Source organism: Marmota monax, unplaced genomic scaffold (genome assembly GCF_021218885.2).
Source record: "Marmota monax isolate L192 unplaced genomic scaffold, Marmota_monax_Labrador192_F-V1.1 WCK01_AAM20220418_F8-fsc00065, whole genome shotgun sequence".
NCBI classification, from domain to species: domain Eukaryota; kingdom Metazoa; phylum Chordata; class Mammalia; order Rodentia; family Sciuridae; genus Marmota; species Marmota monax.
The window spans coordinates 2,208,369-2,235,481 of NW_026694038.1; the positions used below are offsets into that span (position 1 = coordinate 2,208,369).

The following is a 27,113-nucleotide window of genomic DNA, read 5'->3' on the forward strand; positions in this document are numbered from 1 at the left end:
ATTTGAAAACACAATTGAAATAGAGCAAAAGAACACTTCTGTTTGCATGAATAACATTGAAGCTGGTTCCATCTGAGGTACATACTCTGGGTTTCCATTTCACCCACACTGCCACAGCAGCACATAAAAGCGGTCAGTCTAATCATGCCAGGAAGCAGCACAGACACAGCATAGCAGGAGTCCTCCCCATTCAAAGAACTCAGTCTGATAATCTGCCTCCACCAGCCAATGGCAACCAAGACCAAAGCCAGCTAGCCCTCAGGAAGGTGATGTCTGATGGACCAGTCAAGCCAGAAGGAGGTGAGCAGAAAGGCCCTGTTCAAAGCACACAGCAAGAAAATCCCCCAAATTTAAAGCTCGCATCTTTAATTTTTTAGAGATTGTCTGATAAAATGTTTATCCACTTTTTAATGTGCTTTTGTGGGCATGGCATTTTAGGACTTCATCATCACCATGTAAGTCCCAAGATCAGTCTCGTAATATATTGACTACAGTGATTTGTATTTTTCTATGCACTGGGCATCTTTTGACTTTTGTTGGGAAATAGATTAACAGTATTCATATTGCAGAATGGAATGCATGCTACTAACCTAATCTGTTCAAGCATGACTATAAATATGTTGCATTGTGATAAAAGTTTAAATTGCTCACAGTTCAAGTTAGTATACCAGTTGGAATGTAGATCAGTTTTTGTTGCATATTATTTGAAGTGTAACTTTTGGAAATTCTTAGAGGAAAGTAAAGGAAAAATTGTCAATGCACTCATTCACCTTTCCATGGTGAAATTCTCTCTTGATCCTACAAGCAGACATTTTCCATTCGTGTTTCCATAGTTGTTAAGTGTATCAGATGTGTTGGGCATGTGAATATCCAAGTGCCTGTGTAACAAATAAAGTATCTTTATTTCATTCATAAACTACTGGGTTCTGAGCCATTGTTATATGATGCAGTATAAAATGTGTCAGTTTTTGTTTTCTCATTTGAATCCTTGCAGTAGAGTGTAGTTATTATTCCATTGCTAGTCATAGCTGTGAGAATAGAAACAGTGGGGAGCAGAAGAAAATTCAACATTGGAAACAAAATAGAAGGAAAATCATTACCAATGAAAGCATCAGAGCTTACATAAAAATGTAGATAATGGAGTTGGGCCAACCTAGGCAACACTTACAATGTTTCTTGGCAATATTCTCAGGTTCCAGTAAAGAGGAAGGCAAATCCCATGAGCTTCTGCTTAGAGAAACAACTAATCTTGATCCCATAGCTGTACTCAGAAAGAAAAGCAAGTTTATATCTGTTCCTCACCTCATCCCAACATTCATAGAGTTTTCCCCAACAAAAAGTTGTCAGTGACAGGAATCAAACTAGTGTGATTATAAAATAATTTCCAAATTTAATTTAAAACCCCTTCTTTAAAAATTATTTTTTTAAAAAAAGATTAGGATAGCAGGTACCTTCCAACCCTAAAACACTCAATATTATGAGTATTGCCACAAAATTAAATTCAAATCTTCTACTCTCCTATTGATTTTTATTTATTTTCAGAAAATTAAAAGCATTTAATATGCCTTTCTCCCAACTAGCTAGATATTTGGGGCAACTGACATGACATATGTGGCAATATGAAAGCAAATCACTAAGATATTTCTTAGACTCTTTAGTAAATAAGAAAACAGTTTAAATGTTAGTATAATTTTGAATGTGCTTTTTCACAATTATAAGTTGTCACCAGTACACAATTTCCCTGTCCTTTCTGGTCTTATTGGTACTTTCCAAAAGTACTTGAAAGTCTACCTCTCACCTTTTCTTCCATCAAATAAGTTATTTGATTTCTTGATATTATTCGTTTTCTTACTTGAATATTATATTAGTTACAAATGGCACAGTAATCAAATGTTTCCCTTATTTCATGCTTTATTTTTATATATTGTGATTTAAGTATTAATATAATTATTTTGTCAGATTTTTATCATAGATGTGGCTTTTAAAATCTATATGGAAATGTTTTAATCCTTTTTCTTTAAATAATGCTTAAGTAGATATTGCTTTATCTTTAAAGTGTTATGATTGAATTAGGAAATCACTCTATTGAAATTATAACCAAAAGGAAAACTGGATAAGATAGCATGCTTTCTTTTTTTTTAATGTTTTCTTAATAGATAGTAAATAAAATGCCCTGTTTTCTAAAATATAAGTGTATTATTTCCCTGCTACTATAAATTAACCAATAATAAAATTGAACCATGCCAAATGCCTAATAGCAAACATGCTACAGGGTTAAATTTATAAATGCAGTGTACTGTATTTAAAATTTGCAAAGAGAAACTGATCAAGATATAAACTTAAAAACGGCAGGTTCCTATTCACAAGTTCACAGACTTCAAAAGTATTAGTAATAAGTTTACATATTCGGATAGAAATTTCCTGTTTCAATCCTCACAATGGAGTTCATGTAATCCCACCTGCATTCTGAAAATAATGCTCTACATTTGAATAGTTCTTCACGTCGTACAGAGTGTTTTGTCATCCATTTCTCATTTTATCACACCAAGTGGATGAGGTAGTCACTCAGATATTCTTATCCCTGTTTTGTGGGTGAACATTCAGAGAGTCAGAAGGGTAGAATGGTTGATTTAAGAACACAGCTAGAAATTTTCTGAACCAGCAACTACAATCCTTGTCTTGTGACTCTGAGGCCTTTGCTTTTAAAATATGTAGGAACTTTCAATATCAAACTCCTGATTTCAATAAAAACAGTTGTCATTTACCTATTGGTTATTTATCACTAAAATTCCTGCAAATTCTTAAAAGTGGCTAGAAATAGTGACACTTTACACTTTCTTTACCGGCATCGTCCTCCTTTCCAAGGGCTGGAGACTTAAAAAGCAATGAAGAAAACATTCCTGCTGCACAAGCCAAGTGAGTCAGAAGGCAGGATCTGTAGAGGAAGCTGTGTACATCTGTAGGCATCTCTATCAAGGGCGACAAAATTGTCCCTAAAGAGCTTTTCAAATATTTTTTGTAAGCTTCTCAGCAGATTTCTGCTTGAACTAGCATAATATATGGGTCAACCAAGAATTATGGAGTGAGCCAAAAGGAACTCTTTCTCTCCCTCTGGAGTTTAGTTGCATGCTAGGAAATCTGAAGGGAAAGATTAGACAGATTGTGCCAAATCATCCTGATGCCTAAACAACTCTATTTGTATTTAGAAATCCTTGAAAGTGTTTTTTTTTCCATGCTCCTTGGTTTGGTTGATCACAGGTCCTGCTATTTTAGAAAGTGACACCAGCCAGGGAAGGGAGTTTAGAAAGTAGTTTTGCTTTGTTTTTGTTTTCTTATTTTACATTTTTGAGAACCATACCAAAATGAAAATAAATGAAAGTATTCTTAAAACCCAGAATAATGATTTAGCTGGCATCTAATACAGTAAATTTTAAGTGCAATTTGAAAATTCCTGTCTATTTTTGTTTGATATTAAGATTTGGGGTTTTGAGGTTTAAATTTAGAGATCATACAGAATGGGTAGACATACCTTTCTTTGGGAATAAAACAAGAGCTGTTAGGACAAGTGGAAGAGGATAGATAAGAAGCTGATTTAATAAGAACTTATTAAATAAGTTGCATGAGGGAAATACGAAAGCCAGTTTCTTTGTGTGGGCCGAATTGTAGGAGAAAAGTCTGAAGCTACTTCCACAGACCACTGCTGGAGACTCCACTTTCAATAAAGCTCATTTGCGGCACCTGTCAAAGAAGAGTTTCATATGCATGTGTTGCTTTGCAGGACTCTTACCAATCCATCCCTCTGCGGGAGTTGCTCTCAAGGATAAGTGGTAGTGGGAGGTTGGGTTGGGGAGTGGATGGGCTCTGGGGAGTTGAGCATATTGTTGGTTACAAAATGTAGTAGCTAATCACTATCTCATTTTCTTCTGACCCAAAGTAGATGATCACTTTTGGTCAGAAAGAATTTAGCCTTCTCTGTATTTGGAAAGGGCAGGGCCCATAAGGGGAAGTAAAGGAGAAATCATAAAAGAAATAAGAATCGGTTCATTTGGAGAGGGAATCTGCATTAATATTGTATGTACATGGTTAATAAAAACAAATTTGACATTCCTCATTTCAATGTGTTTGTGCAAAAGCAAAATTAAAATATTTTTTAAAATGAAAATTGAAACTGTAATGAGGTGAACACAGCAAACATCCAACAAAATTTGAGAGAATCAGTTTGAATAATTTTTAGCTTTCAAAGTTGTATGCCTGTTCTCTGGGGATAGAGGCATTCATTTATTGTTGTGTGTAAAAATCAAAATGTTTTTTGAGAGTTTCCATATCTTCTTAGAGTGATTGCATATGCATTTTTCAAATATTTATTTAGTTATTTGAATTCATTGCCAAAAATATCTCTGCTATACATGCAGAGTCACAACCAGTAAATGCATATCAATCATATTCTGATCATATGACACTCTCTTATTTATGAACCTTCATTACTGAAGGTGAATTCACTGATTCACCATCAATGGCTACTTTTGATCTTTTCCAGTAGTAGCCATAGGTCTCTACCATGCCATCCATGTGGTCCACAATGATTATTTTTATGTCCATTTCACCTGACACAAACAGCAAACCAACAGGTCCATTTAACTTTTAAATTTGGCTTCAACATTGCTATGCTTTAGTCGAATGATGTAACCAGAGACTCTATAAATGAAGGCGGAACTATCAATTCGGGACCTAAGAAGAGGAAATCTTGTTAACAAGCTCCTTTAAACACTATGACATGTTTTTAGTTTAGCAAGAAATACCTAGAAAAACTCATTTTTAAAATGCAATTTCTTTTACATTGGGCTAGAGCAAATCATTTTCAAAATGATTACTACCAAGGAGCAGGACCTGTGGAAAAACGAGACAGGCAAGTAAATGGAAGAAAGAAATGAGAAGTATGGATTAAGGGAAAGCTGATGGAGACACAATGGGGATGCTGGACAGTCAGGATGCGATATATGATCATGAGGTCAGGAGCTTTCTCATCTGGGATGAAGGGATCATGGAACTAGGGAAATGCCTCCTAAGGAGTGGAGGAATACCAAGGACACCATCTGGCTACTTAACAGTTTTGCCTAAATTCACATTTTAACTTTCCATGAATTACTTGATTATTTTTCTATGTTTCATCCACATGTATTATACACATTTTGTAAAACCATGATATTTCACCCATTCTCCATCATGCAGGATGAATTGGGGTGGTGAGGGATATGGGTATAGAATAGAATGGGGGGAATCTTCATGTGTACTGAGCCAGACTGTGAAAATATTTCTTTTTATTTTTAATTTATTACTGTGCTATATGTGTAAATATATAGTTAACTATTGAGAAACCAAAAGTACTTATGGATTTTAAAAGAAAGCATGTTAGAAATACAGAATTTTGGGATCTTGAATTTGTTAGATGTGTGACTAGAAATAGCAGACATAATCACAGCTTTATATGTTAATCTGTCCAAAGATACTGAAAAATGCAAGTTATAAATTTAATTGATGATAATTTGAACAAACACAAATGAAAATATTAATATGACAAATCACATAAGGCAGGTCAACTTTTAAGAAAAATACTTGGTAAACACCAAGAGTCTGGATCCCTATATTTAAAAATATAGGAAAGAGTGAAATAAAAGTTTTACTATATTTATTTTTTTAAAAGAACATAGAAGCAGGGGCTGGGGTTGTGGCTCAGTGGTAGAGCGCTAGCCTAGTACATGCGAGGCACTGGGTTCGATCCTTGGCACCACATAAAAATAAATAAAATAAAGGTATTGTGCCCAACTATAACTTTAAAAAAAAGAGAAGAAGCAAAATCTGCTATTCCTCATAAATATATTTAAATTCAAACATGATTTCTATTTAAATATCTATGCAGGTATATTATTATACTTTTAGTTTTTGTTTCTTTTAAAGCATTCTTATTGCTAATGACATTTCATAATGTAAATAACTAGTGAATCACTATTTTTGCTTCATACAGCTATTAATGCACAAGAATATTAAAAGATGTCATGTACAGACAACCCCTTGTGGGAAGAATATGTATTGTTTTAGCCTGCCAATTTTCATTATTTACTCGAGTTTCTATGCACCATAAATTTTGTTTTGTTTTGTTTTAAGCAAAGGTAGAACAGAGAAGCAAGTTTTTAATAGTTACATATAGTTTTTAATTAGCTACATGTAGTTTTTTTGGTTTTGGTTTAGCCAAATACTCTCTTTTAATTTTTAAAATTTATTTTAATTAGTTATACATGACAGTAGAATGCATTTATGCACTTTGACATATCATATATAGATGGGATATAATTTCTCATTTTTCTGAGTGCACATGTTACAGAATCATATTGGTCATGCAGTCATATATATACTTTTTAATTAAGACTAAGTTCTTCTAGAGGTGTGAAATGCTGTATGAAGCAAGTTCTGAAATAACTTAAAGACAATTAAAAAGAATAATATAAATAATGTATTTTCTCAAAAGAGGTTAACCATTGAATACATTTTCACTACAGAAAATGATCCTGGTGTCTGTAATGACTATCAAGGAAGCTGATGCTTACTGGTTTCTTATTCTCATGGTTCTTCATTTCCACCAGTGTAGGTCTTGTCCAGTAATTTTCTCTAAGTGTGCCCACTGATCCCCCAGGGATCCCTGCAAGATTTAAAACTTTAGTATCAAGATGTTATTTGCTTTCTCACTCATTCTCAAGTGTACAGTGGAGTTTTCAGGCGTCAGAACATCATTTTTTTTTTAAATGTGGTAGATCTTTGAACCATTTTGAGTTAATTTTTATTTATGGTGCTAGGTAAGATCCAAGTTCATCCTCTTTTTTAAAATAATTTATTTTTTATAATTTTATTTTATTTATTTTACTTTTTATGTGGTGCTGAGTATTGAACCCAATGCCTCACCAGTGCTAGGCAAGTGCTCTACCACTGAGCTACAGCCCAGCCACAGAACATCATTTTTTTTGATGGCTAAAGGAATATGGGCTGTTGACTATTTTAAAGTTTTATTAAGTTTGCATATAATAAGTATCAATAGCTATAACCTGCATGAAATAAGTTTCTTTGGATTATAATGTAATTTTTAAGAACATAAAGGGAATCTCGAGACCAAAACATTTACAATCCACTAACAGAGATCTTATGTACAGTCATAATTTTTATAATAGTCAAAGACTGGATAATTAAGGGCTTTCTTCTTTTTTTTTTTTTTTTTTTTTTTTTTTTTTTTTTTTTTATTGCCATACTAGTGTCTGTTGTGCTCCGCTGCCTTTCCCATCATCCACCCTCCCCCCTCCCCACCTCTCCCCTCCCCTCCCCTCCTCTCTCTCTACCCCCTCCACTGTATAACCCTGAGGGTCTCCTTCCATTACCGTGCAATTTACCTTCTCTCTCCCTTTCCCTCCCACCTCTCATCCCTGTTAAATGTTAATCTTCTTCTCCTGTTCTTCGTCCCTACTCTGTTCTTAGTTACTTTCCTTATATCAAAGAAGACATTTGGCATTTGTTTTTTAGGGATTGGCTAGCTTCACTTAGCATAATCTGCTCTAATGCCATCCATTTCCCTGTAAATTCTATGATTTTGTCATTTTTTAATGCAGAGTAATACTCCATTGTGTATAAATGCCACATTTTTTTTATCCATTCGTCTATTGAAGGGCATCTAGGTTGGTTCCACAGTCTTGCTATTGTGAACTGTGCTGCTATGAACATCGATGTAGCAGTGTCCCTGTAGCATGCTCTTTTTAGGTCTTTAGGGAATAGACCAAGAAGGGGAATAGCTGGGTCAAATGGTGGCTCCATTCCCAGCTTTCCAAGAAATCTCCATACTGCTTTCCAAATTGGCTGCACCAATCTGCAGTCCCACCAGCAATGTACAAGTGTACCCTTTTCCCCACATCCTCGCCAGCACTTGTTGTTGTTTGACTTCCTAATGGCTGCCAATCTTACTGGGGTGAGATGGTATCTTAGGGTGGTTTTGATTTGCATTTCTCTGACAGCTAGAGATGTTGAGCATTTTTTCATGTACTTGTTGATTGACTGTATGTCCTCCTCTGTGAAGTGTCTGTTCAGGTCCTTGGCCCATTTGTTGATTGGGTTGTTTGTTCTCTTATTGTCTAATTTTTTGAGTTCTTTGTATACTCTGGATATTAGGGCTCTATCTGAAGTGTGAGGAGTAAAGATTTGTTCCCAGGATGTAGGCTCCCTATTTACCTCTCTTATTGTTTCTTTTGCTGAGAAAAAACTTCTTAGTTTGAGTAAGTCCCATTTGTTGATTCTAGTTATTAACTTTTGTGCTATGGGTGTCCTATTGAGGAATTTGGAGCCCGACCCCACCGACTGTAGATCGTAGCCAACTTTTTCTTCTATCAGACGGCGCGTCTCTGATTTGATATCAAGTTCCTTGATCCATTTTGAATTCACTTTTGTGCATGGCGAGAGAAAGGGATTCAGTTTCATTTTGTTGCATATGGATTTCCAGTTTTCCCAGCACCATTTGTTGAAGATGCTATCCTTCCTCCATTGCATGCTTTTAGCCCCTTTATCAAATATAAGATAGTTGTAGTTTTGTGGATTGGTTTGTGTCCTCTATTCTGTACCATTGGTCCACACGCCTGTTTTGGTACCAGTACCATGCTGTTTTTGTTACTATTGCTCTGTAGTATAGTTTGAAGTCTGGTATCGCTATACCGCCTGATTCACACTTCTTGCTTAGCATTGTTTTTGCTATTCTGGGTCTTTTATTTTTCCATATGAATTTCATGATTGCTTTCTCTATTTCTACAAGAAATGCCATTGGGATTTTGATTGGCATTGCATTAAACCTATAGAGAACTTTTGGTAATATCGCCATTTTGATGATGTTAGTTCTGCCTATCCATGAACAGGGTATATTTTTCCATCTTCTAAGATCTTCTTCTATTTCTCTCTTTAGGGTTCTGTAGTTTTCATTGTATAAGTCTTTCACCTCTTTTGTTAGGTTGATTCCCAAGTATTTTATTTTTTTTGAAGATATTTTGAATGGAGTGGTTGTCCTCATTTCCATTTCAGAGGATTTGTCGCTGATATACAGGAATGCCTTTGATTTATGCGTGTTGATTTTAAATCCTGCCACTTTGCTGAATTCATTTATTAGCTCTAATAGTTTCTTTGTAGAGCCTTTTGGGTCTGCTAGATATAGAATCATATCATCTGCAAATAGTGATAATTTAATTTCTTCTTTTCCTATTTTTATGCCTTTAATTTCTTTCGTCTGTCTAATTGCTCTGGCCAGTGTTTCGAGAACTATGTTGAAGAGAAGTGGAGAGAGAGGGCATCCCTGTCTTGTTCCAGATTTTAGAGGGAATGCCTTCAGTTTTTCTCCATTCAGAATAATGCTAGCCTGAGGCTTAGCATAGATTGCTTTTACAATATTGAGGTATGTTCCTGTTATCCCTAGTTTTTCTAGAGTTTTGAACATAAAGGGATGCTGTACTTTGTCAAATGCTTTTTCCGCATCTATCGAGATGATCATATGGTTCTTATTTTTAAGTCTATTGATGTGGTGAATAACATTTATTGATTTCCGTATATTGAACCAGCCTTGCATCCCAGGGATGAATCCTACTTGATCATGGTGTACAATTTTTTTTATATGTTTTTGTATCCGATTCGCCAGAATTTTATTGAGGATTTTTGCATCTAGGTTCATTAGAGATATTGGTCTGTAGTTTTCTTTCTTTGAAGTGTCTTTGTCTGGTTTAGGTATCAGGGTGATGTTGGCCTCATAGAATGAATTTGGAAGTTCTCCCTCCTTTTCTATTTCCTGAAGTAGCTTGAAAAGTATTGGTATTAGTTCTTCTTTAAAGGTTTTGTAAAATTCTGCTGTGTACCCATCGGGACCTGGGCTTTTCTTAGTTGGTAGTCTTTTGATGGTTTCTTCTATCTCCTCAATTGATATTGGTCTGTTTAGGTTTTCTATATCCTCCTGACTCAATCTGGGCAGATCATATGACTTAAGAAATTTATCTATGCCTTCACTATCTTCTAATTTATTGGAGTATAAGGATTCAAAATAGTTTTTGATTATCTTCTGTATTTCTGAAGTGTCTGTTGTGATATTGCCTTTTTCATCCCGTATGCTAGTAATTTGAGTTCTCTCTCTTCTTCTCTTCACTAGCATCGCTAAGGGTCTGTCGATTTTGTTTATTTTTTCAAAGAACCAACTTTTAGTTTTGTCAATTTTTTCAATTGTTTCTTTTGTTTCGATTTCATTAATTTCAGCTCTGATTTTAATTATTTCTTGCCTTCTACTTCTTTTGCTGTTGTTTTGCTCTTCTTTTTCAAGGATTTTGAGATGAAGTATGAGATCATTTATTTGTTGGTTTTTTCTTTTTTTAAGGAATGAACTCCAAGCAATGAATTTTCCTCTTAGAACTGCTTTCAATGTGTCCCATAGATTCCGATATGTTGTGTCTGTGTTTTCATTTATCTCTAAGAATTTTTTAATTTCCTCCTTGATGTCTTCTATAACCCATTGATCATTCAGTAACCTATTGTTCATTCTCCAATTGATGTATGCTTTTTCCTTCCTTCTTTTATCGTTGATTTTCAGTTTCATTCCATTATGATCAGATAAGATGCATGGTAATATCTCTACTCCTTTATATTGTCTAAGAGTTGCCCTGTGACATAATATATGATCTATTTTTGAGAAGGATCCATGTGCTGCTGAGAAAAAAGTGTAACTGCTTGATGTTGGGTGGTATACTCTATATATGTCAATTAGGTCTAGGTTATTAATAGTGTTATTGAGTTCTATAGTTTCCTTATTCAACTTTTGTTTGGAAGATCTGTCCAGTGGCGAGAGAGGTGTGTTGAAGTCTCCCATGATTATGGTGTGGTGGTCTATTAGACTCTTGAACTTGAGAAGAGTTTGTTTGACGAACATAGCTGCACCATTGTTTGGGGCATAAATATTTATGATTGTTATGTCTTGTTGGTGTATGGTTCCCTTAAGCAGTATGTAGTGTCCCTCTTTATCTCTTTTGATTAACTTTGGCTTGAAATCTATTTTATTTGATATGAGTATGGACACGCCTGCTTGTTTCCGAAGTCCATATGAGTGATATGATTTTTCCCAACCTTTCACCTTCAGCCTATGTATGTCTTTTCCTATCAAATGCGTCTCCTGTAGGCAGCATATTGTTGGGTCTTGTTTTGTGATCCATTCTACTAGCCTGTGTCTCTTAATTGGTGAGTTTAAGCCATTAACATTTAGGGTTATTATTGAGATATGGGTTGTTCTTCCAGCCATATTTGTTTATTTCTGTTACTAAACATTGTTTGTTTTCCTCTTTGATTGTTCCCCCCCCCCTTTACTGTCCTACCTCCCACTGTTGGTTTTCATTGTTATTTTCCATTTCCTCTTCCTGTAATACTTTGGCTAGGATGTTTTGAAGAGATGGTTTTCTAGCTGCGAATTCTTTAAACTTTTGTTTATCGTGGAAGGTTTTAATTTCATTCTCCATCCTGAAGCTTAATTTCGCTGGATACACAATTCTTGGTTGGAACCCATTATCTTTCAGTGTTTGAAATATGTTATTCCAGGATCTTCTAGCTTTCAGAGTCTGTGTTGAAAGATCAGCTGTTATCCTGATTGGCTTGCCCCTAAATGTAATCTGCTTCCTTTCTCTTGTAGCTTTTAAAATTCTCTCCTTATTCTGTATGTTGGGCATCTTCATTATAATGTGTCTAGGTGTGGATCTCTTATGATTTTGCACATTCGGCGTCCTGTAGGCTTCTAGGATTTGGGATTCTGTCTCATTCTTCAAGTCTGGGAAGTTTTCTTGTATTATTTCATGGAATAGACTGCTCATTCCTTTGGTTTGGAGCTCTGTACCTTCCTGTATCCCAATGACTCTTAAGTTTGGTCTCTTAATGTTATCCCATATTTCTTGGATGTTCTGCTCATGGTTTCTTAACAGTCTTGCTGAGCTGTCTATGTTCTTTTCCAGTTGAAATACTTTGTCTTCATTGTCTGATGTTCTATCTTCTAAGTGTTCTACTCTGTTGGTAGTATTCTCCATTGAGTTTTTAAGTTGGTTTATTGCTTCCTGCATTTCTAGGATTTCTGATTGCTTGTTTTTTATAACCTCTATCTCCCTGTATAGTTGATCCTTTGCTTCCTGGATTTGTTTGCGTAATTCGTTGTCGAAGTGATCTTTCATTGTCTGATTTTGCTGTTTAATGTCTTCCTTGATACTCCAGATCATCTGAAGCATGTATATCCTGAATTCTTTATCTGACATTCCATCTGCTGCAGCTGTTACCTCTTCTAAAGTTGCGTTGACCTGCATTGCTTGTGGTCCTTTCTTTCCTTGTCTTTTCATACTGCTTGCGTATCTTTCCTGCAGGTGCGGGCGGCGGCTCTGCTCTCTCCTTATTCCAATTGGGGTGTCGTGGCTACCACGCCGGCAGGTCACTGGGCCTGTTCTGGGAGCTGGTGGCGGCTCTGTTCTGCCCCTACTCCAATTGGGGTGACGTGTCTGTCGTACCAGCAGGCCACTGGGCCTGTCCTGCTGGTCGGTCGCAGATCTGCCCACCTTTCGGGCACGAGTGGAGGCTCTGCTTTGCCCCTACTCCAATTGGGGTGTCGTGACTACCCCGCCTGCAGGATGCTGGGTCTGTTCCTGGCAAGGGAGGCGACTCTGCTCTGTCACTACTCCAATTAGGGTGGTGTTTGTACCCCGCCGGCAGGCTCCTGGGCCTGATCCGCCGGTCTGTTGTAGGTCTGCCTACCTTGAAGGCGCGGGCGGCGGATCTGCCCTGCCCCTCCTACCACGCCTGCGGACCCCTGGGCCTGATCTGCAGGTTGATCACTGGTCTGCTCACCCTGCGGGCACGGGTGGCGGTTCCGCTCCACCCCCACTCCAATTGGGGTCACGTGACCACCACACCGGCAGGGCCTGATCCGGGCGTGGGATAAGGATCTGCTCTGCCCCTACTCGAGTTGGGGTGACGTGTGTACCACACTGGCAGGCCACTGGGCCTGACCCGCCAGGCTGTCACAGGTCTGTTTACCTTGCAAGCGCGAAGGGCGGCTCTGCCCTGCCCCTCCTACCACGCCCATGTACTACTGGGTCGTGGGTCTGCCCACCTGGCGGGTGTGGGTGGCGGCTCCGCTCCGCCCCCTCTCCAATTGGGGTCACGCGGTCACCACGCTGGCGAGCCGCTGGGCCTGCTCCGGGGGCTGGCGGCGGCCCGGCTCCTTCCCTCCGGCTCGAGGACAAATTGAGGAGACTCGGGTGACTGAGCCTCACCCCCCTTACCAGAAGACCAACTGCTTATGTCACCGCTGGTATTGATGAAGATCTCTCCTCCACCGCTTTCTGCTGACATCAGATCTCTGCCATGTTGGTATCCTATGCGAATGGCAGCATTTCGTTCCCCTTGCCAGGCAACCCAAGCAATGGGTGAGTCCTGACCTGCCCTCAGCAGGACCCGGACCGAGACACAGTTTCCGCGGGCTCCTAGCCCCGGTCCAGGGAAGTTCCAGGAGCCGGAACTCGGCCGCTCCGTGCTCGGTGTAAGCTCCTATAAGTGTAGGCTCCAAGAAGCAGTCCCCGCGGGCTCAGTTCCGGGAGCTGGAATTCGGCTTCTTGGTGTTTCGTGTTTGCTCTGATATTAGCAGGGTCCAAGAAGCAGCCTCCGCAGGCTCCGCAGCCCGGAGCCAGGGCGGTTCCGGGACGGTTCCGGGAGCCGGGACTTGGCCGCCCCGCGCTCCGTGTTCACTCCGATAAGATCAGATTTTAAGAAGCCCCCAGGCGCTGAACCCTAGCAATCTGTCTGCAAGCCGCAGGCGAATTGCAGCCTGAAATTACCTGTTCTATGGCTGAATGAGCTGCGGTCAGTCAAAAACAGGTGTGGTGACGTCAGTTTACCAACATGGTGGCTGCTGGCCTCCTCTGTGGTCTGACCGGTGTGGAGAACCGAGATGGACCGCTTCCTTCCCCGTCTCGAACCCAGAATTCAGCCCTGAGTGCGGTGCTTGCGCGTCAAGGGCTTTCTTCTAAGACATCATATTTGTCTCCAAATTTTCTGTGCCTTGATTATCTCTTCTATTGCATTTGAGAACCCATTCTTTCCTTTTTTAATGTTAATTTATAACTATTAAGGTTGACAAATGACAACTTTATGTTTATATAGCAAATTTAAAATATTTAATTGGGCATGAATTAAATTAAATTATGATTACATGTCCATATTCATTACTTCTTTCTATTGAAATCTGACTGATAAGTTGCCCATCAGCTTTCATCTAGTTTCTTCAAACTAATATGGGTGATGGGTATTTTATAAAGGCAGAGTAAATTTCATTTTTATTCTTATCTTGAAGGAAAAACAGTGAAAAAACAGTTATTATATACTATTAGTTCCTTTTCTGTCATATTATCTGCATTGCTTATCTGCATTAATTTGCAATTAATATTACAAATTATGTTGGCATAAACAAGAGAAAAACTGAAGATTTTGATTTTGATTCAAATCTGAGAAAAAATTGACAGTTTCTTACCTCTTAGACTTGATCCTTAGTTTCTGGTACATAATTTAGTGAGTTTTTAAATACTTTAAGAAGGAAATCTGAAAATATGTGTTTATCACCTATAACAAGTCTTATCTGAATTCCCTATATTTGTTCATCATTTATACACATTCAACCATATGTTGTTTAATCTTTTGAGTGCATATTATGTTTCAGAACCCCTTCAAGTTGTTCCTGATACTGCAGCAAACATAATAGACAAAAATCACTGTCCCTATCAATCTCCCATCCTGGAAATATTTACTGAATAATTTAAAGTATCTGGGAAGAAATGTGAAGTATGATAGAAGTGTGAGTTTTATCTACTTTCAACTAAGAGGAGAAAGAAAGGCAGTCATTGACCTGTTTAGAAATGTCTGGGAAATAGAATTAATAATATTTGTATTTGTTCTGACTCTGGTTCTCTCTCATAATCTTTATAATCCCACTAACATATAACCAAGTACAGAAGGAGGGAAAGTATTAGACAATGAGCAGTTTGGAAATTAACTAAGGAAGCTAGATCTCATGGGTCTGCACCTGCAATTCTCAAGTAATTAAGCTTCCTCTTTATTCTGTGGCCCTTGACCAAATTTGAATTACGTGTTTCTTGTAGCATTAGTCCTAACAATTTGCTATCATTAATTTATTATTTATTTCTGCTGGAGATGTACTGCACTTCCTTTGGGCAAAATTTTATAAATCAATCTAGTGGAATACCCTCGTTATCAAAAAAAATGTGATATAAGGTATCAGAGTTTCAGGATTATATGACAACATTTCTTTAAATGACTATTTTTAGAATTTCCTTGCAGTCATTTGGCAGATTTTAAAGTACTAAGCTGTATTTTGTTTCCTGTTTTTGTTTTTAGTTTTTACCTCTGATTGTCAGCTTTTAGAAATACCTGTCTAACAACCTAATGCAAGATTAGCACAAATTTCAAGAGAGAGTATTTCTGCTTCAAAAGAGATGAAACGAATACTGAAATATTAAATCGTTCATGAAGAATTAATGTAGATCTAGAATGTTATTTCTCTGATGCTCCTTCCTATTAATGTTTTAAAGATAAACTTATTATTTGATACATTTTTGTTCATTCTTTTTATTTGAACATAGATAAAGCTATAGCCTAAATTTATTAAAGATAAAAGGAAAGGAATATTCTTAATTTTCATTTATGATAATGTCTTAATCCAGTTTTCTTCAATCATTCACTATGAAATTTTGGTCTCCACAGAAGTTGTACATAAAGTACAACTGTATTTGGATTTCTTCCAAATCAGTTCCTAACCAAAATAATTTTTAAAAGGGAAGAGCTATTTAAAAGGCAAATTATAGGATAACTGCAAGGATTTTAGTATACTGTGCCATCAAGGTTTTTATTACTGCATATTAAACTAACTTTACTCTCATTTTTATACTGAATTTTTATACATTATTTCAGTTCCCTGAACTGATCATTGATCCTGTTATCTGCAGTGCCAGAGTGAATGAATTAGTATGTATAGAAAACACCCGCAATTACTGGTAGCTTGAGATAAAAACATATTGAATTGTTCATTAAAATGTCTTGAAAACTTCAGTCATAAGGCCAATGTGTCTGGAAAGAGGAAAAAAATGCAAACAGGATTAAGAGCTTTACCAGGTGTCTTGAGGTGAAACAAATGAGACATCATATTTCCATCTCTGTCTCTTAAAAGAAGCTATATGAATTTGGATTATCTTAAGGAGCATATTTTGATTTTTATAAGGGAAAAAGACTGCAACATTTCTTTTTCTCATTGTTTATAATATCTTTGTATGCAGGTATATGTGTGTATGTGATATGTATATTATACCTTTAATGACTTATATGTGTAAGTATATATAGTCATTTCATAATTTGTCATTTTAAAAAGATATTTCAAATGACATCCTTCCTTCAACTGCCCCACCTAAGAATTTACAAATGACTCGTATAGATGTCAGAACTATCTATTTTCAATATTTTTACTCATGAAAGCTTGTAAGTTGTACCTATATGAGCACTCCTACAAATAGCTGTATTGAACTATGTCATTTTTCTAATGTCCTATTTTCTTTAAAGATTTCCAAATTAGATAATGAATACATTGAAATAGATTTTTAAATATACAAATTTCTTAAGTACTACTTGAAAGATGCAACATCTCTTCTTAAATTAATAACTGGACTATAATCTGAAATTCTAATTTTTTTGATTGGACAAAATTAAAATAATAGCTGGGCACAGTGGTGCACAACTGTAATCCCTGCAGCTCAGGAGGCTGAAGCAGGAGGACCACAAGTTCAAAGTCAGCCTCAGCAACGTAATGAGGCCCTAAGCAACTCAGCAAGATCCTGTCACAAAATTTTTAAAAAGTTATTATCTCCATGTGGCTGGGGATCTGGCTCTGGTTAAGCACCGCTGGGTTCAATCTCTGACATCAAAAACAAACAAACGAAAAAAAAAAAAAAAAACTCTGATACTATTGGTCACATTGAAACTTAAAACCAAACATTTTCAGATCCATGCTCAATACCTTTAGCAAAATAACAGAAAAAAAAGTAAAAGTAAAAAGTAAAGTAACAGCAGAAACAGCTGAGAGGGAGCCACACAGATAGGAAGGAAGGGCAAGAAGGGGAGGGAGGAATGAAGGGAAGGCAATGAAGGCAGGCAAGCACAGGGAAGAAGTAGAAAGTATCCCTAAAGTGAATACCAGCTAAGTCAAAGCTACAGCCAGATAAAGAAAACTGCCTGAGTACAATGACTTCTAAAACAAGTAGGTAGTTACTTCAGTTCATCATTAACCTGTTGGAATAAACAAAAGAATAATTGATTAATTTCTTGTAATTTCAAATCGTTCTTAAAATTCTATCGATTGTGTCTATAAAGAAAATATTTAATATTTTATGAACCAAGTAATTTAGGAGATTACCGGATACCTACAGAATTAATTATTCGTGAACTAGTTGTGACAGCACTATGCTGGACCACAGTGACGAGATGGTGTCAGAACATCACAGGCAGCCAGGCTACATACACTCCAAGCACTGAATTCTGAGGGAGGCAGAGACCTCACATTTTTAATAAAGACCATTGAATGTGGTATAAAAGTGGATTACACTTTTAATTTTTTTTTGGTCATTAAATGTGTGACCTATATGAATTATTTAATCATTACAGGGCTTAGTTTTTCTGAAGTCAGAATAATGATTTGGGAGCAGGTTATCTTCCGAGTTCCTACCAGCTTCTAATTTCCAGATTCACCAGTCTACAATTTGATCTGTGGACTCTTGAATGTAGTGCTGCCATCGTGTGGTAGGAACAGTGATAGTTTTGCACATTTTAGTAAAACAGAGGAGAAAAACCAATGGAGCAAACTAATTGAAGACAGATGTGCAAAGAGACACTACCAGATTTAATTAAGGTTAGCCACAGTGGAGTAATAAAACACAATGATGTCTAACCATCTAATAGCCAAAGAGAATGAAGAGGTCAAAGGATAATTTAAAATAGATTACATTGCCTCACAGAAGACAAAATTTGTTTACCTGCAGTGCCCCCTCAATAATTGAGTCTCAAAAATGATCAACATTCTAAGATTGATTTTTCTAGGGTACAGGGATCCCCTCTATAGTAGCAAGCACAATTCATTAAATATGTACATCAACCACTCTTTCCTCTAGTTGGTACTTGATTGCACAATTAAAATTTCAAAAAGAAAATAGACCAAAAAATAGACACCAAAATAGACACCAAAAAATGCAGCTCAAAAAAGGCTCAAAATGTATTTTATTATTTTTAAAAACATCAATTCTATAAAATAATCATTTTTCATATATAATATGCAGGTCATAATACGTTCATGCATAGTAGGTGTATGCTCAGACTTTGATTAATCAAATTGAAAAAAGGCAGAGGTAGAATATTTTTAAATTATTAACTTTGAAATCATAAAACTATGGAAGATCATATTCAGTGTTAATATTTTAAAATTTTGTGTCCTTCATGGAAAATAAAAAGACATATTACAATCAAAACCCAGGCTCTCCAACTGCCTATACGCCAAGATGGACGAGGAACATAAATTCTAGCACTTGAAATAGCAATAGCTTCCACACAGTTACTATACACATTATTTTGTGTCACTATAATTTGAATATATGTGTGTATGTGAATATTTATGTGTACATGTATATACACATATGTATTTATTTATTCATGGTGTATTATGAGCTTTTTGTAGCACATATACCTTTACAAGTGTCAGAGCATTATCACTAAATATTTTCTCCAATCAAACCAGTTTTTGAGAATACTGGGATAAAAACCCAGACTTGGATTAAAAAGTGAAATCTTACCTAATAAATAATTCAGATGTCTTAGTTGTTGGTTTAGGTAAGGAAGTATTAATGTCATGTTATTTATGTATTTATTCATTGAATAATGCTTCCAGAACAAGATTGAAGGAGGTTGCCAAGAGCAAATGCAGACTCTGCTTACAATAATGTAACATTGATGTAAAACTATAACCAAAAGTGGAAAGTGATAATTTTCCATAAATGATACACATATCATATGCTATGCAGGGTCCAAAGTTAGAAGAGGCCATTCTGATAGGGAAGACAAATAAAATATAATTTTAAGTTAGATACAAGAAAGTGGTTGGATAGGGGAGGAGGACATAACAAATGTGGAAAGTATCAGAGAGAGAGAGAGAGAGAGAGAGAACCAGAGTTAATGATGTAAGTGGGCTATAATGTGTATGTATGTATGTATGTGTGTGTGTGTGTGTGTGTATATATATATATATATATATATATATATATATATAGAGAGAGAGAGAGAGAGAGAGAGAGAGAGAGAGAGAGAGAATTGTGGGTGATAAATTTAGAAAGAAAAAGACCACTAAATAATTTTGAGAAGCAAACTAAAGAATTTAGCTGAAATATTTAGATGTCCTGAAATTACACTAGATCTAGCCTCATTTATAAGTCCAAAAGAACATTTTCATTAAAAAGTTTACACTAACACAGATTAAGTGGAATTTATTAAAATTGATGTGTTTTTTTGTTTTGTTTTGTTTTTACCTAGGGGTTGTTTCAAGAGAAATGAGAAAATACATGTGTTCTTTCAAGTATCTGAAAAAGAACTATTTAAATACTTGAATATTTAGCAACAACTTATCAAACCCTTGCACTCTCATGTTTTATAGCATTTTATGCTATGTAGGCATAGCCTGATTTAAAAAAAGGCTCATTCTGTATTTTTATTTAATTCTCAGAAACTCACTAAATGTTAGGTTGTCTGTATCTATACTATACTTACTAAGTGAAGAAAAATTCAATAAGGTACAAGATGTTTGCTTAAATTAATGCCAAACATCTAGATTTATTTGAATTAGTCACCTGACTTCTCATAATTTCTGTAGACTTGATGTTAAATGCAATCTTGTTTTGCAGAAATGCTAGATAGACTTGTTCCATTATTTGCATCACTGTGTTTGATTTTCTTTTTATATTGTTCTAAAATATTATTTGTTTGCATTTAAAATCATGAAGGCATTTGCACAAGCTTTCCAAATGACATTTCTGTTGAATGAGATAGGCAAGATGAAACGAAAACAAAAAACAACCTTCCCTTCAATTTACCTCTAGTGCTGTTTCTTTCTTCTTATGATGATACTTAACATTCTATATATATTTCTCATATTTCCCAGAACAAGAATAGAACTGGAAATTGCATCAGATTAAACCAATGTTAACAAAAGAGTATTCTGAAATGTAAATAATAAGGTATTATTTCCATAAGGTGACTATTCTGATGCATTGTGAGTTTGCCCTTAGATGAAAATTGTTTTAATTTAGTAAAGATAAATTGGTTATAATTAATGTCTATTAAGATTGTCTTTGAAAATAGTATATTGAGTTTTTTCTTTTGCTTGATAAAATCAATGTTTTTCATTTAATCTCATACTATAAAATATTAACAATCTAGTTGGCTAGATTATATAATACCAATCAAAAAGCATGACAGCTTTCCTTTACAATCAATTGACATCTTCTCTGATTCATCATGTGGTTTATTATGCAATTTTATTTAATTCACACATGTTCATAATTTTATATCCTAGTCATATTACCTTCACATTTTAAAAATTATCCTTTAAAATATTTTCTTTAACACTAAATACACTATCTGGGTTTCTTCTATACAAAGTTGTAGAAAATATTATACAAATGTTGTAACAATTCTTTTTCTGCAATTCTAGTCCTATGGTGATTAGTAATTCATTGCAGACCAGCTATTCAGACCTTTTTTTTTATATAGCTGTTCCCAACTTATAAATACCTAATATAAAATTAACACATTACTATTTTTTTTCTTATTTCCCTATTGGGGGAGGGGTACTACGGTCACTGGAACAGATGTGAAAATTCCTGGTGTTTTTAGATAATCTGATATTGGTGAATTGGAAGAAGGGAGGATGTGGGTAAAAAGCTAAATCTTTGGCGAGACCTGATGGTGGATATCCTGTCCTCAAATGGTTTCCCACAAAATATCCATACTTTTTCATTTCGTTTAGTTATTTTAGTTATTTAGTTCAAAATCCCCCAGATTAAGAATCATTGTGACTTTATCATTTCCCTTATGAAACACATAGATATGTTGGATCATGAAATAATTAAAAATCAACTCTTCCCCAGTACAACAAATCCAGTCTACTAGCTAAGAGACTCCTAATGGAACAGGGATGTAATTTTGTAGCTTAGAACACATCTAAATGTGGAAGAGAATCAAGATAAATTTATTGTCAATGATTGTGTAAGTTCAAAGACACAGCCATTGGGGTAAATGCCTGAAGAAGAGAAGAGGGTATGGTGGGGTACAGCAAGTAATAGAAGAGGAAGCAGAGTGAGTCACTGGGCTCACTCCTCATAATCTGAGTCTTAGAAAGTAGGCATTACTGACCCCATGGTTTTCAAATGAGTAATCTCAGAGTTAATACAGAGTGGGTTGGGATTCAAAACTGGATCAGGTTTTGAATGCTCTTTGGCAAAATACAAATATCAACAATTTTTAAAAACTTGCTAGGAAAATTTCTCTCCCAGAAAATAGGAGGAAACACAGGCCTTATCTTTCTTCTTTCTGCATAGAAATTTCTTCCCAAATCTCCTTTGAATCTATAACTCCGCTAACAATATTAATACCATACCCCAACTACATAAAATACCACAAATGAACATGTTTCTATGGGAATGTAAATTCACATATCCAAAGTCAAAATTATGAAACTTTTGAAACACGTTCCAATCATAAATATCTAAGGAGAAACAATTATCTTTAAATTTTAAAATCCCCCTGGAGATTGTTGGTAGAACCATATACAAAACAAGCACAGAATTTTCAAACTCTTTTTTAAATTATCTATTCTGTTTTGCATCTTTACTTCTGAGGAGAAAAACAGATTATTAGTTATTAATATATAACTAATAAATTTTAACAACTTCTTGTATTCTGCTATTTGTAACTAAAGAAGTTTTCTTAAATCATTTTCTCCATGAAATAGCCCAAATTCTTGTTTGCCATATCACTACTATTACACTGCTCAAATCACAAAAATAATGCTAGCAGAATAATTACATACTATTTAACTCTGTCTAAAATATGAAATGGGCTTTCCCTAAAAGTAATTGTGTTAATGTGCAATTAAAAAACAAAAAAGCAAAGTAATTTAGTGTTGCCCCTGCTCATTACTGGCTAAGGAAGTGAAGATGAAAGTTAGCCTGGGGAATGTAGGGTCCTTGCTACAGCTTTTTCTTTATACACGTAAACAAACGTATAATTAAAACGTAAGCAAACGTATAATTATACATTTGAAGATTAAAGTGAGCTTCACTTATTGACTGTGGTGTTGACTCTTCCCACATCATGCAGCAAAGCCTACCAATCACCGGCCTGCAGAAAGCTCCGTGTCTACCGGCTCCTCAGGCAGCAGCTTTGGCAGTGGGTATAGCGTGGACAGTGAAGGAAGCAGCAGCACTGCAGGGGAGACTAATCTATTTCCTATTCCAAGGATGTAAGTGGTTCTTTATTTTACTAGAAAGTTAACAGCATCATGACTAAGACATTCTTAACATTTAACAGGGAATAAGTAGATAATTAACCAATTTGGAATCATTGTCCCATAAATGATTTGTTTATGCCTACATAAAAATAGATTTTTCAGGAGAGACTAGATTAATTCATTTAATGCTAAGGATGAATGCTAGTCACTAGCAGCATTACTTAATCAGTGCAGTCTTTAATACAAAAACTGCTAAAATAATAATTCAGCCATGCTAGACTAAAATTCACCAGCACTACATTTGTATTTTAATCACATAATGACCAAATTCAAATATTATTTGAGATAAACATAGGGTAACTTAATTTGATTCAAGACAGATTTAAACATATTCAAAGGACACATATCATCTTTGAAATAGATGACCCATTGGGTTAATCATATAACTTTCCAACTGTAAAACTCTCTATAATTAAAATTGAAAGCTCTGAAGTGTTTTCATATTTTCTAGAATATATCAATTTGTATATAGGTCCCTGAGTAACTACTCCCAGAAAAGCTCATTCATAATATGTTAAGCTTCAAGAATATCATCCTGCAAATCACATGTAAAACTCAAGCAGCTTGTATTTAGAATGTGTTAGAATAGATTTAGTCCTATTGGTGGCAAAATTTAGCAGCATTCAAGATAAATATGTAGATAATGTCTGTTCCAGCATCAAAATCTAAACCCCAGACCTTTCCTTCTCCTCTCAATTTACATAGTCTTGTGGATTTTCAAAACACCACTGGACCATACAGATCTCAGAATCTAGGCCACTGGGTTAATAAAGACTTTTGCCTAGTTTTGTAAGGCCTAAGAGCTAAAATGGTTCTTGAATTTTAAAATGCTTTTTAAAAACAAATAAAAAGTTTTTTAGGACATCTGAAAATCATATGAAGTCGAGATGAACACAAACTAAGTTGTATTGGACACAGCCATGACCATTACTTATGTGCTGCCAGATGCTGCTCTTGTGCTTTACCAAGGCAAAATCCAGTAGTTGCAACAGAGACCACCCAAAATGTTTACTATCTGGCCTTTTAGAGAGTTTGCCAACCCTGATCAGGGCTGTTATTAAAGACTCTTCATTTTCTCCAGTGCTGAGGGAAATCTCTCAGAGAGTGGAATTTCTACTTATTTTAATATCCAAGGGTTTTATAAATATTTCTTTTTTATCTCCAGAATAATTCTAATAGATAATTGTTCAGTTTACAAAACTAAAATAATAGGGAAAGCAGATTATTATCACAATGAATAACATGTTTGATTTGTAGTGGTCAAGTTACATTTTTCCCAACTTGAATTAAGCAATTTTTTATTGTATCACCTGTCCATATGAGGGGTTTTGTGTTTGTTTTTGACACTAAGGCTATGGATTTAATAGAATTGTTTTATTTTATTGGAAGTTATTCCTAAAAGGAATTTGATCTTATTAGTCCTTGGCTTCTGATAATCCATTTTAAATTTTTAAAAATTCAGCAAATTCATTACATTTCTCTCTAAACTATATCATGTAAAGATTTTGTAATTAATTTTATATCCTTCCAATTTATTTGGACCCTTCAAAATATATACTTTAACATTGATAATAAAGTTGACTTACAGAGAGTAAATGATGTAATTCCATCAATATTGAATGTGTGAAGTGAGATTATGTATTTTTTACATACATACCATATGACAATTTGGTTTTTGTGCCCCCCACCCTGTTTTCTGTTTCTCTTGTAAATCAAGAAGAGGCTTTTATTTAACTGTTTGGGAGAGTATTGTTTTGCAATATTAGCACAAAGAAAATTCACTATTTAAAAATATTATATGATATGTATAAGAAATACTATTTGTTAGTTCTATTATATGCCCCATTGTGTCTAATAAAATTACTGCTTGGGCTGATGTAAATGTTCAATTAATATTTGGTGATTGAAATATATAAATTACAAAAAACATACAGTCAAAATGTGCTGAGCTGAAAATAGTTTACTGAGAATTTAGAAAAATCACATTCTTCACACACCCACAGTTGCATTTCCTCTATTCTTCACTAGCTTTGCTGTGCTGCAGATTTTCTGTATAATCTTTAAAACTGAGTAACTATGCATTTTGGCTAAGTATCTTACGTTTAAATTGGTTTTCATTAGCAACAAAACTGTTGCCAGATTTTAAAATGTGAAATCTAGGACTACAACAAATATAAAATTATCAAAACTTTATTTCAATTACAATTACTAAAATTTGTAATAATTTTTTAAAGCTTGTCAAAGTATACAGATAGTAATTTTTCAATACTGTGCTCTGCTAGATTGGTAATACTAAAAGATCTTCATTTTCAACTGAATTTGATGACTCAGTAACAAGATGATTTGGCTCTTTCTACCAGTGTAGTATACTGCTAAAGAGAACATTACTGCTAGGTTATTAAGCTTTTCTTCCTAATGGTAATAGAAAGCAGAGTTCACTTTTTTATCTTAACTACCTGAATTTCAATGAAGCAATTACATGAATTGCAGTTTTATGCATTGCTCAAACAACACTATATGTTCGCATGCAAACCATATATATATATATATATATACACACACACACACACACACAAACACACATAAGTGTTAGAAATTACTTAATTTGCATGCACTTGGTCTTCACATAATCTCTTAACACAAATATGTGTTTAAATCTTCAACCTTGAATTGGCACAATGGAACAATATAGTGGTTACCAAGATAAAATTATTCTTAAATTTACATCAGTTCCTCTTTTATGATGTGCAAAAATATTTCAGCATCTTCTCTGAAGTAGAATGATAAGAGGATCTTTAGAGCATTTTTCAAGTGAGATATAATTGGATTCTTAAAAAAATATGTATAGTTACATTTTTCAACAGGTTCAACAAACTAGACACTTTTTGAGTAAATCAGAATTGTTAGCAAATCCTGATATGTTAAAATTACTGTCTAGAAAGTAAAATACCATGGCATTCTTTTGTTCAGCCAGCTTTTTTTTGAGGATTTAAGAGACTTAATTTTATTTTTAATGTCTTATCAAAGTACACATGCAAGCAATCTCAAAATCTTTTATATGCCATGGAGTCTTTACTCTGGCTGAAGCAATAAGAAGTTGCCTACAGTCTTTTGGCTGTTACATTATCTGCATACTAAACTCAGTTTTGAAAATAACATGAACTCATTATATAAGTGGCTTTCCCAAAATTTGAGGCTGAAAGTTAAAATGAGTGACAGATTGTAATGGAAGTCTAAGGCTACCATGTATATATATATATATATATCACTATTAATACAGTGTACTTATTAAATGCTTATAATTTCTCAGGCACTGTGTTAAACCCTTCATATATATTTGCCATTTGCCACCTCTATCAAAAGGTTGCTGATATGGCTATTATCATATTATAAAAGAAAAACAATCTTGACCAAGTACTTTGCCTTAGATTCCACATAGTAAGAAAGAGCAAAGTCAGAAGCTGAATTCAAAAGGCAGTTTGCTCAGCACAGTCTGAAAACAGAGGAAGAATCTGAAAAGAAATTATATGTGTGTGTGTGTGTGTGTGTATATATATATATATATATATATATACATTTATTTATATATGCATTATATATCTCTTCTTAGAAGTGTCTCCTCAGGTCCTTGGCCCATTTATTGATTGGGTTATTTGTTTTGTTTTTTTTTGGTGTTTAGCTTTTTGAGTTCTTTATATACCCTAGAGATTAGTGTTCTATCTGATGTGTGAGGGATAAAAATTTGCTCCCAAGTTGTAGGCTCTCTGTTTACCTCACAGATTGTTTCTTTTGCTGAGAAGAAACTTTTTAGTTTGAATCCATCCCATTTATTGATTCTTTATTTTAATTCTTGCACCAAAGGAGTCTTATTAAGGAACTTGTGGCCTAATCTGACATGATGAATTTTAGGGCCTACTTTTTCTTCTATTAGACACAGGGTCTCTGGTTTAATTCCTCCTTTATCCACTTTGAGTTGAGTTTTGTGCATGGTGAGAGGTATAATTTCATTTTGTTGCATATGGATTTCCCATTTTCCCAGGACCATTTGTTGAAGAGGCTATCTTTTCTCCAATGTACGTTTTTGGCACCTTTGTCTAATATAAGATAATTGTAATTTTGTGGGTTAGTCTCTATGTCCTCTATTATTCTCAGAAGAGGATATATAATCAATCAACAAATATATGAAAAAATGTTCATCATCTCTAGCAATTAGAGAAATGCAAATGAAAACTACTCTAAGATTTCATCTCACTCCTATCAGAATGACAGCTATTATGCATACAAATAACAATAAGTGTTGGCAAGGATGTGAGGAAAAAGGTACACTTATACACTGCTGGTGGGACTGCAAAATGGTGCAGCCAATATGGAA

General features: G+C 35.0%; 1 protein-coding gene across 2 annotated transcripts in view; it reads left to right on the forward strand.

Annotated features, from left to right (window-relative positions):
- Pclo (piccolo presynaptic cytomatrix protein) overlaps nucleotides 1-27,113 on the forward strand; it is a 427,177-nt gene that overhangs the window by 351,418 nt on the left and 48,646 nt on the right. The window contains exons 21-22 of one of the 2 annotated variants that reach the window (XM_058585487.1): nucleotides 226-300; nucleotides 22,552-22,693. In XM_058585487.1, the coding sequence (XP_058441470.1) occupies nucleotides 226-300; nucleotides 22,552-22,693 (217 nt within the window). The remainder of the gene's footprint in view (nucleotides 1-225; nucleotides 301-22,551; nucleotides 22,694-27,113) is intronic. The other variant, XM_046464212.2, reaches the window with a different exon arrangement.